The following is a 12,257-nucleotide window of genomic DNA, read 5'->3' as shown; positions in this document are numbered from 1 at the left end:
ATCTATACTTTCAGTGCCGTCCTGATCAAAATTCCACCGGCATTTTTCAAAGTACTGGAACAAACAATCCTAAAATTTGTATGGAACCAGAAAAGACCCCAAATTGCTAAGGAAATGTTGAAAAAGAAAAACACAACTGGGGCATCACGTTGCCTGATTTCAAGCTTTACTACAAAGCTGTACTCACCAAGAAAGCATGGTACTCGCACAAAAACAGACACACAGACCAGTGGAATAGTAGAGAGTCCAGATATGGACCCACAACCCTATGATCAAATAATCTTTAACAAATCAGGAAAAAATATTCAGTGGAAAAAAGACAGTCTCTTCAATAAATGGTGCTGGGAAAATTGGACAGCTAAGTAAAGAAGAATGAAACTCACCTATTCTCTTACACCATACACAAAGAAAAACTCAAAATGGATAAAAGACCTCAATGTAAGGCAGGAATCTATCAAAATCCTAGGGGAAAACATTGGCAGTGACCTCTTTGACATCGGCCACAGCAACTTCTTTTAAGACATGTCTCCAAAGGCAAAGGAAACAAAAGCGAAAATGAACTTTTGGGACTTCATCAAAATAAAAAGCTTCTGCACAGCAAAGGAAACAGCCAACAAAACAAAGAGGCAACCCACGGAATGGGAGAAGATATTTGCAAATGACACTACAAAGGGCTGATATCCAAGACCTATAAAGAACTCCTCAAACTCAACACTCAAAAACCAGATAATCATGTCAAAAAATGGGCAGAAGACATGAACAGACATTTCTCTAAACAAGACAAACAAATGGCTAACAGACACATGAAAAAACATTCAAATCAAATCAAATCAAATCAAATCAAAACCACACTGAGATACCAGTTACTTACACCAGTTAGAATGGCCAAAATTAACAAGGCAAGAAACAACAAGTGTTGGAAAGGATGTGGAGAAAGGGGAGCCCTCTTACACTGCTGGTGGGAATGCAAGTTGATGCAGCCACTTTGGAAAACAGTAGGGAGATTCTTTAAGAAATTAAACATAGAGCTACCCTATGACCCTGCAATTGCCTTACTGGGTATTTACCCCAAAGATATGGATATAGTGAAATGAAGGGCCATATGTACCCCAATATTCATAGCACCAATGGCCACAATCACCAAACCTTGGAAAGAGCCAAGATGCCCTTCAAGAGACAAATGGATAAAGAAGATATGGTCCATATATACAATGGAGTATTATGCCTCTATCAGAAAGGATGAATACCCAACTTCTGTATCAACATGGACGGGACTGGAGGAGATTATGCTGAGTGAAGTAAGTCAAGCGGAGAGAGTCAATTATTATATGGTTTCGCTTACTTGTGGAGCATAAGGAGTAACATGGAGGACATGGGGAGATGGAGAGAAGTGAGCTGGGGGAAATCAGAGGGAGAGACAAACCACGAGAGACTGTGGACTCCAAGAAACAAACTGAGGGTTCTGGAAGGGAGGGAGGTGGGGGGATGGGTGAGCCTAGTGGTGGGTATTAAGGAGGGCATGTATTGCATGGACACTAGGTGTGATGCATAAACAATGTATCCTGGAACACAGAAAAAACAAAATTAAATTTGAAAAAAATCTATGTGTGATAAAATTACATAGAACCATACATACACGTTACACTGATGCCAATTTACTGATTTTGCTATTAGGGTATAGTGAAGATGTTAACCACTGGGAGAAACTGGGTGAAGAGTACATGGAGATTTCCCTATATTATCTTTGCAATTTCCTGTGAATCTATAATTATTTACAAGGAGAGAAAAAAAAAAGGATAGAACTCCATTTTTAAGCTGGATAGAATGCCCCTCCCTAGTTGAAACACTGTATTTATGGCGCCTGGGTGGCACAGTCATAAAGCCTCTGGTCATGAACCTGCTTCTCCCATTCCCACTCTCCCTCTGGTGTTCCCTCTCCAGTTATCTCTCTCTCTCTCTGTGTCAAATAAATAAAATCTTAAAGAGGAAAGATAAGGACATTTTCTTTTTTTTTTTTTGTCAGAAATACTGTATTTAGGGGTGCCTGGTGGCTCAGGGGGTTAAAGCCTCTGCCTTCAGCTCAGGTCATGATCCAGGGAGCCTGCTTCTCTCTCTCTGCCTGCCCCTGCCTACTTGTGATCTCTGTCTGTCAAATAAAATAAATAAAATCCTTAAAAAGAAAAGAAAAGAAACACTGTATTTACCTTATAGTAACACTGTATTTACATTGTAGCTAGATGAGTAGCTAAGTAATAGACAATGAGATAGTGGCAGAAGTGGTATATGGGGCTTCTAGAAAGTCTCCTTAAAAAGGAGAGGAAACAGGGGCACCTGAGTGGCAGAGCTGGTTAAATGGCCAACTCTTGGTTTCAGCTCAGGTTGTGACCTCAGGGTCATGGGACCAAGCCCTGAGTGTGGCACTGCACTCAGCAGAGTTGGCTTGAGAATCTCTCTCCCTCTCCTTCCAACCCTTCTCCCTACATGGATTTAATCTCTCTCTCAAATTAATTAATTAATTTTAAAAAATGGAGGGGGCACCTGTGTGGCTCAGTCATTAAGCATCTGCCTTTGGCTAAGGTCATGATCCCAGCATCCTGGGATTTCTGCTTCTCCCTCTTCCACTCCCCCTGTTTGTGTTCCCTCTCTCACACTGTCAAATAAATAAATAAAATCTTTAAAAAATCAAAATAAAGAAAAATGGAGAGGAAGCACTTTTTCTTTCCCTTCTTATGGTATCTTGCTTTAAACAGAGATATAGTAGCTGTCCCTCCACCAACCACCCTGGTCCCTAAGGACAGGGATCCCCGCCCCCCCCAAAGGATGAGAGATGAAAGGATGTTTACATTCCTGACAGGAGTTGTCATACCATCTCAGGACTATCTACCTGTGTACTTCTTTTAAAAGAGAGACAAACTTTTTTTTTTTTTTTTAAGATTTTTGTTTATTTATTTGAGAGGGAGAGAGAGAGAGAGCACGCACATGCTCACGCACGCGCATGAACGGGAAGGGGCAGAAGGAGAGGGAGAAGCAGGCTGCTGAGTGGGGAGCCTGATGTGGGGCTCAATCCCAGGATCATGACCTGAGCCAAAGGCAGACACTTAACTGACTAAGCCACCGAGGTGTCCCAAGAGAGACAAAATTCTATCTTAGTGAAGCCACTACGTCAGGTTTGTGTAATTGGTGGCCAACCTGAATCCTAAGTGATACAATACAAAACGATCTATATATATGCATATATAAACACGACTTCTTAAAAATAAAATTTAGAATTTTTAGAAGCATAGAATTTTGAAGCTTTCTTGAATCTTTTTCAAATCATAAATTTTATGAGACTCTTTATAAGACTCAACCTACCTGCTAACGATCCATTTCATCATTAAGGTATACTGAGGCCTGCACTATGCTAAACACTCACAGTCAGCCACTTGCTGCTATGCCTGCATACTTCCATTTCTACCAGTTGAGATGAATGGTTACAGAGCACCAGTTTTCTTTTTCCAAGGTTTTTATTATCAGTAGATTTGATATTGAAATTATATAATTTTACAATTACTACTTAACAAATAATAGAGTAGAAAATAAATTGTTTTTCTATGCGAACTATGCTAAATGTTTTGAAAAGACAATTATTTTTTAAATCTTTTTTTTTTTTTTTTAAGATTTTATTTATTCATTAGAGAGAGAGAAAGCATACAGGTAGAAGTAGTAGGAGAGGGAAAAAGAATCTCAAGCAGATTCCAGCACTGAGCATGGAGCTGGACATGGGGCTCTATCCCAGGACCCAGAGATCATGATCTGAGCCAAAATCAAGAATCAATGCTCAACTAAATTGAGCCACCCAGGTGCCCCTAAAATCTTTTTAATATAGGTAATACAATGGTAAAAGTCTAGAAAAAAATGTCTGTAAGAATTCTGTACAAAGACTGATTCACAAATAACTAAGTTCTCACTGTACTTAAAACAAAAACAACAACAACAAAAACACTTGGAAATAATAAACCATGAATTTCCAGGTTTATATATACTTAATTTCAAACTCTAAAAGAAGATTTACCCTCAAAGAAAAGTTCCCAGAAAAAAGTTTGGCAAATAACTACATATTTATATCCTTTAATATGAAATGTTTAATATACGGTTTTTTAAAATGGTCTTTTACTTTAAATGACCCTTCTGATTTACCAACAAAGTACTGGTCAGAACTATGTGTATTAGGTTTCAACAGAACTAGATATTTCAGTAGGAAAAACATGTTAGCAAACAACTGTAAATTAACTGGTCTGAAATGTGAAACATGGTGGTTTTTTTATTCCCAGTCTATTTTCCTACTAATATGTAGCCAAAACCTCCATTTTAATTTCCTTCAAAATCTATTTTCTACTCTTATTTTTGGGCTCCACTCAAATTAAAATTAAAATTAAAATTAAATTAAATTAAATTAAAATTAAATTTTATTAATTTTAAATTAAATTAAAATTAAATTTTAATTTTCCTGGAGAAAATTTAAATGGTAACTTTTTTTTTTTTAAAGATTTTTACTTATTTATTTCACAGACAGAGATCAGAAGTAGGCAGAGAAGCAGACAGAGAGAGAGGAAGGGAAGCAGGCTCCCTGCTGAGCAGAGAGCCCAATGCAGGGCTCCATCCCAGGACCCTGGGATCATGACCTGAGCTGAAGGCAGAGGTTTAACCCATTGAGCCACCCAGGGGCCCCTGGAGAACATTTAAAATAGTAATTTAATGAATATAATTTTAAAAAGAGATAAAATGATTAAAGTTGCTATCAAAAAGTATTACATTCTCACTCTTTTTGTTCTCCTACCCTACCTTTTATTTATTATTTTTTTTAAGGATTTTTTTTTAAGATTTTAAGATTTTAAGATTTTATTTATTCATTAGAGAGAGAGAAAGCATACAGGTAGAAGTAGTAGGAGAGGGAAAAAGAATCTCAAGCAGATTCCAGCACTGAGCATGGAGCTGGACATGGGGCTCTATCCCAGGACAGAGAGTAGGCAGAGAGAGAGGGGGAAGCAGGCTCCCTGCTCAGCAAAGAGCCCGATGCAGGACTCAATCCCAGGACCCCGAGATCATGACCTGAGTTGAAGGCAAAGGCTGTAACCCACTGAGCCACCCAGGAACCCCTACCCTACCTTTTTAAATGTCTGTATATTTATGTTCATCCTTTCAATATCTCAACCTCTGTATTATCTCCGAATCCTACAGTTACATAACACTTTTCTGTGCATAACTCTCTTCTGGTATTTTACAAATGGAACTTTTAAAACAAATTTTATAAAGCTTGTGTATAAACATAAATGCTATTGTTACCAATATAATCATGTAAGTCCTTAACAACTTATATTGCATCATTGGCTAAAATAATGTAATGAATAATGAAAAAGTGAATTACTAACTAGTCCTTAAGATTTAGCATATTTGGCGTGCCTGGGTAGCTCATTCCATTAGGTACCTGCCTTTGGCTCTTAGGGTCCTGGGATGGAGACCCAGGTCAGGCTCCCTGCTCGGTGGGGTGTCTGCTTCTGCCCCTACCCCTGCTCCTTCTCTCTCTCAAACAAATAAATCTTTAAAAAAAAAAAAAGATTCGGCATATTTGGAAGAATGCATTCTTTCTACCATGAAAACATTTTAAAGCAGGAGCCAGCAAACTGTGGCCTGCAAGCCAAATTCAGCCCATCTGTTTTTGTAAATGAAGTTTTTATTAAAACACAGCCATGGTCATTCATTTACATACTGTCTACAGCTGATTTTGTACTCTAATTGTACCAAGTACAGTTGCAACACAGATCATATAGCTCACAAAGCCTAAGGTATTTACCCTTTGGTTCTTGACAGAAAACGTTTGCTGAAGCCTGTTTTAAAATATTATACTTTAGGGGCACCTGGGTGGCTCAGTCAGTTGAGTGGTCTGACTTAGATTTGGGCTCAGGTCATAATTTCATGAGATCAGCCCTGTATCAGGCTCTTTGTTCAGCATGGAGTCTGCTTGAAATTCTTTCTTTCCCTCTGTCCCTCCCCACAGCTCATGCATGTATGCTTTCTAAATAAATGAAATATTGTGGGATATTTTTTAAGATTTTATTTATTCATTTGAGAGAGAGAGCACAAGCAAGGGGAGCAGTAAAGGGAAAGGAAAGGAAGAAGTAGACTCCCCACTGAGCAGGGAGCCCAATGTGGGGCTTGACCTGAGCTGAAGGCAGACAGTTAACCAACCTAAGCCACCCAGGAGCCCCTAAATAAAATCTTAAAAAAAAAAAAATTATTATACTTTATTTACTACTATAGTCCTACTAATTAATTCTGAGTTACTTAAAAATTTTTTTAAGGATTTTACTGATTGATTTGACAGAGATCACAAGTAGGCAGAGAGGCACGCAGAGAAAAAGGAGGAAGCAGGCTCCCTGCTGAGCAGAGAGCCCGATGCAGGGCTCAATCCCAGGACCCTCAGATCATGACCTGAGCCGAAGGTAGAGGCTTTACCCACTGAGCCACCCAGGTGCCCCAGTTACTTAAATTTTTTATAAAGTTAAAAAGCTGAGTAACAGGGTTGGCTTAGTCGGTTAATTGTCTGCCTTTGGCTCAAGTCATGATCTCCACGGTCCTAGGATCCAGCCCCACATTGGGCTCCCTGCTCAGCCAGGGAGTCTGCTTCTCCCTCTGCCTCTGCCCCTGCTCCTCTTGTACTGTTTCTCAAACAAAATCCTAAAAAAAAAAAAAAAGGTTGAGTCGAGTAATAAAATTAATCATGAAAGAGAAGACCTAATGAACACATAATTGTTAAAGCAGCAATATTAAGGCCTGTATATTTTTAAAGGCCAGAAATTCATTTTAGTTCATTATTTTGCTCATAAAAATTAAGGTCTACCTGATTGATCCAAGAACATGTAAAATCTTCTCTCCATCTAATGGGTAGTCAACATTTGGGGGCGGTGAGGGACGCTGAAATATAAATATCATAAACATAAATATATAGGTTATAACCTCTGGAAAAAAAATATATACTTACTTTTAACTTACCTCAGTATTCCCATCAATATTAAATTTTGCTGCCTGGATTTTTAATCCACGTTTCAGATCACTTACAAAGCAAGTGCGCACTTAGGAGAAAGAAAAGGAGATTTTGTTATGGTTTGTGATTGAATCAATCTATGTCCAGTTTAAATGATTCTATTCAAGTGAACATGCTAGTTATCCATTCTTCCACATCTTATAAACTATCCCTGCCTTTAATCTGGTTATGACAATTTATTCACAAATAAAAAACCTTTTCATTCACTGAGGAATCATAAGACATGTTGCATGTTCATCTTTCACAAAATCACATAAAAAAAAAACACCTTTGAGGAAACTATTATATTTTTTTATATTCCTGGTATAAAGAGTACTATAATAAAAACAAATTTTAGCATCATGAAAATGTAGCATGTGGGCGCTTGGATGGCTCAGTGGGTTAAGCCGCTGCCTTCGGCTCAGGTCATGATCTCAGGGTCCTGGGATGGAGTTCTGCATTGGGCTCTCTGCTCGGCAGGGAGCCTGCTTCCCTCTCTCTCTCTCTGCCTGCCTCTCTGTCTACTGTGATCTCTCTCTCTGTCAAATAAATAAATAAAATCTTTAAAAAAAAAAAGAAAAAGAAAAAGAAAAGAAAATGTAGCATGTTTCTTTAAACCAGGTTGATTTCTATCTCTGTATTTAATCTATCTGAATCTTTTTAAAAATCTTGGTCAAAACAAAAAGCTAAATTTCGCTCTTAGCTGCAGTAGCACTTCTTAGTTTGGTGTTTTTTTGACATGATTATTTTCTCCCTTTTAGCATAGCTCAACACTACTATTTCCCTTCTACAGGATCAACTTTTTTTTTTTTTTTTGCACTTTGATCATTTATTCTTTCAAAGGTTTTTGAGATTTTATTTATTTGACACAGAGAGAGAGAGATCACCCAAGAACATGAGCAGGGTGGGGGGCATTGGGGAGCAAGAGTAGAGGGAGAGCAAGCTCCCTAGAGCTCAACATGGGAATCGATCCCAGGATAGATGGCCTGAGGATCATGGGCCTTGGGATCATGGCCTGAGCCCAAAGCAGACGCTTACCCAGGTGCCCACAAAGATTTTCTGTTGCAAGGTACCTTTTATAATAAGTTGCTTCAAATTATTTTCATAAATAGGTAAGGAATAAAACATTTAAAAAAATGTTCTATTATTTATTTGTGAGAGAGAGACAGCAAGAGAAGGAACACAAGCAAGGGGAGTAGGAGAGGGAGAAGCAAGCTCCTAGCAGAGCAGGGAGCCCTATGTGGGGCTTGATCCCAGGATGCTGGGATCATGACTCCAGCCTAAGGCAGAAGCTTAACGACTGAGCCACCCAGGCGCCCTGGAATAGAACATTTTTTTTTTTTTTAAGATTTTATTTATTTGTCAGAGAGAGAGAGGGAGCGAGAGCAAGCACAGGCAGACAGAGTGGCAGGCAGAGACAGAGGGAGAAGCAGGCTCCCTGCCGAGCAAGGAGCCCGATGTGGGACTTGATCCCAGGACGCTGGGATCATGACCTGAGCCGAAGGCAGCTGCTTAACCAACTGAGCCACCCAGGCGTCCCAGAACATTTTTAACTAGAAACAAAACTGACATTGAATACAAGACATCTATTAGTTAAATATATATTTATACTTTATATAAAATTCTTCTCAATCACTAATTCAAAATATATTAAGAATCTCTAATATGCTAGATAGTAAGCTAGGTGCTCATGCTACTTACATATTTTTTATTTTACTCAAGTCCTCATAGCTATCTTTGTTATGTAAGATAAATACTTAGCCTTTAAGAAGCTACTGCAAATAAGCATATACAAATGACTCGGGTTTGACAATAACTGAAGAAGTTTCAGGTAATTTTACCACATAAAGAAACAATAAAATGAAGAATAAGATCCATATTTCAGCCCTAGCTGTAACCCTAACTATGATGTGACACTGAACAAATCACATAATATTTCAGGGCCCCAACTGTACCAGATTACCTCCAGGTCTCATTTAATTCTAACATCCATTATTATCTGATTCCCTCTTACTAATTTTATGTCAACATTCTCAGCACTGAAGAATATTATTTTTTTTCTTTTTATTTTATTTATTTGACGAGAGAGGGAGGGAGGGAGAGAGAGAGAGTGTGTGCGCGCACAAGCAGGGGGAGTAGCAGAGGGAGACGGAAAAGCAGGCTCCTTGCTGAGCAGGAAGCCTGATGTGGGCATTGATCCCAGGACCCTGGGATCATAACCTGAGCCAGAGGCAGATGCTTAATGACTGAGCCACTCAGCGCCCTTTAAATTATATTTTCAATGCTTCTCCATTAAGTGAATCAAAATACTGGAAAACTGGGGTGCCTAGGTGGCTCAGTCAGTTGGCCCCAAATTAGAACTTCTGAGGTCAGTAAAATGACCTTACAAATACGTATTTAGAAACTAGAGTTAAAAAAAACCACAAAAAAAACTTCTACACGACATAAGACCAGTGTCTTTTTTAAGCAATTTATCTGTTACTTCATACTGTGCAAACTGTTAATTCCCTAGTAATCCTATATATTCTATAATTGAGAGGTTTCTTCAATAAGACATCATAAATAATGCCAAAAGCTTCCATAAACCTAAAGAAAAATGAAAATTTCATTTACATTATTCCACAGCATATCGTACATATTAAATATTTTTAGGATACTAAATTATGTATTTAACATATATTGTAGCTCTGTAAGTACTTAGAAACATATGCCCTCTAAACTAATACTTAAGGACAAACAGGACATAAATGGGAATTTAGTTTACCTTTAATGTCCTCTAAGACACCTTCTGGAATTGAACCTGAAACAGAAATTTTATATTTTTAGAACTATAGAAGTTTAATAATAAGCAGAAATAATCTGTTAAATTGAACTCACATTACCACTTTCCATTTCTGCAAAATTTTTTAAAAATATAAGTCCTATAACTTTAACTTTTTAAAAACTAAGCAGAAAATTAACTTTGTTTCTAGGGAAGAAACTTCATCATTCAAAGTTAATACACACACACACATACACACACACACACACACACACAGGAATATTACTCAGCCATCAAGAAGAAATGAACTCTTGGGGCGCCTGGGTGGCTCAGGAGGTTGAGCCTCTGCCTTCGGCTCAGGTCATGATCTCAGGGTCCTGGGATCAAGCCCCACATCGGTTTCTCTGCTCAGCGGGGAGCCTGCTTCCCACCCCACCCCCCGCTCTCTGCCTGCCTCTCTGCCTACTTGTGATCTCTCTGACTGTTAAATAAGTAAGATCTTTAAAAAAGAAGAAGAAGAAGAAGAAGAAATGAACTCTTGCCATTTGCAATGACATGGATGGATCTAGAGTGTATATGTTAAGTGAAATAAGTCAGAGAAAGACAAATAACGTAAGATTTTACTTATATGTAGAATTCAGGAAACAAAACAGATGAACATGTGGGAAGGAAAAAAAAAGAAAGAGAGAGGAAGCAAACCATAAGAGACTCTTAACGATATAGAACAAACTCAGGATTGACAGAGGGGAGGTGGGTATGGGTGATGGGTATTAAGAAGGGGGTTTGTTATGATGAGCCCTGGGTATTGTACTAAGTGATGCATCACTAAATTCTACTGATGGATCACTAAATTCTACTCCTGAAACCAGTACTATACTATAAGTTAATTAACTAGAATTTAAATAAAAATCCAGAGAAAAATAAAAATTAAAAAAGGAGAATGTACCTATTCAAGGAAATCTATACAATACTGGGAACCTTTCAAAGGTGGACATTTGGATATATTATCATTGTTATGTAATTCTGTTGTTAAAAATCTAGTTACCCAAGTCAGACTAAGAAACATTTTCTAAACTAAATTTAAGACCTTCTAAACTCTTTTTAACTCACTGTTAAATATATAAAGATATTCTGATTTATAATTACAGGTTATTTACATCAAGTTAGACAGAAATTTATAGCTGAAAATGGAATCATGATTTCATAAGCGTACTCATGCACTTTTTCCATCTGAACCTACATATCTTGTTAGCTGTATCTTTAAGTTATGACAGCCACTGAGACAAAGTATTAATATATATTAAACTTAAAAGCCACACCTTCAAAATGTTAAGTCTTAACCTTTAAAAAATAATAAATAATTTTTAATCACATTGCTTTTTTTAAAAAAAGATTTTATTTATTTGACAGAAAGAGAGTGATCACAAGTAAGCAGAGAGGCAGGCAGAGAGAGAGTGGGGGAGGCAGGCTCTCTGCTCAGCAGAGAAGGTACATGATTCAAAATTCTTACTGATGGGGCCAGGGTGTGATCAAAAAGTTTGAAGACTTCTTAATCCATTTTGAGTCTATTTTTGTGTGTGGTGTAAGGAAATAGTCCTTCTTCACCTCACAAAAGGATAGAGATTTCAAAAAAAATCTTAATTTGGCTACAAAGACAGAAATGTAACTAGATTATACGAAACCTATAATTTAAGAATAAGTGCTAAAAACTGTAACATTTTGTAACTGCTATATATTCTTTAGGAATATTCAGATGAATTCCAACATGTAACAAAGAAATTTGATAATATGAAAAACTTTTCTTTAGGCAACATGTAAAGTAGGCTTGAAAATAAATATTTTAGCTGGGGGTAGATGCTGCTTTGGGAAGAGGTTCCTTAATCTTAGTGAATAATAATTATTTAAACTTCTCAAATAAGGAATAGAAAGGAGGTATTATCTCTGGCTCTGAAAAATCATATCTAAATTTCAATTAATTTAGAAGGCTAATATTTTTATATATCATTTATTTTTAAACTGTACACTTTTCAAATCAATGTCCTTAGGTTAGCCTTTAAGTAACTTATAAAGGCTAACCTAAGGACATTGATTTGAAATGATTCCAAATATTAAATGAAAAAAAGCTCAAAGTTCATTTAAGCATATCCAAGTAGACATAAAATTTGTATGTAATCTTTTTTTTTTAAAGATTAATTTATTTGACAGAGAGACAGCACAAGTAAGCAGAGTGGCAGGCAGAGGGAGAGAGAGAGAAGCAGGGTCTCTGCCGAACAGGAAGCCCAATGGGAGGCTCGATCCCAGGATCCTGGGATCACAACTTGAGCCAAAGGCAGCTGTTTAATCAACTGAGCTACCCAGGTGACCCCCGTAAGCCTTGTTAAGGACCTTGAGAAGAGATATTTTGTTTTATTTTATTTTTTAAAATTTTTTACT

At 37.4% G+C, this 12,257-nt stretch overlaps 1 protein-coding gene across 1 annotated transcript in view; it reads right to left on the bottom strand.

Annotated features, from left to right (window-relative positions):
- Positions 1-12,257, bottom strand: part of ACTR10 (actin related protein 10) — a 34,565-nt gene that overhangs the window by 7,378 nt on the left and 14,930 nt on the right. Inside the window, exons 8-10 of the mRNA XM_045069908.1 lie at positions 9,828-9,863; positions 7,033-7,112; positions 6,881-6,954 (exon numbers count right to left, since the gene is read on the bottom strand). Of these exons, the coding sequence (XP_044925843.1) occupies positions 6,881-6,954; positions 7,033-7,112; positions 9,828-9,863 (190 nt within the window). The remainder of the gene's footprint in view (positions 1-6,880; positions 6,955-7,032; positions 7,113-9,827; positions 9,864-12,257) is intronic.

This window comes from Mustela putorius, unplaced genomic scaffold (assembly GCF_011764305.1).
Source record: "Mustela putorius furo isolate JIRA1106 unplaced genomic scaffold, ASM1176430v1.1 tig00000129_pilon_pilon_pilon, whole genome shotgun sequence".
In the NCBI taxonomy this organism is placed as follows: Eukaryota; Metazoa; Chordata; class Mammalia; order Carnivora; family Mustelidae; genus Mustela; species Mustela putorius.
The sequence above is the reverse complement of the archived record's forward strand: the minus strand, read 5'-3'. Positions and strand labels throughout refer to the sequence as shown.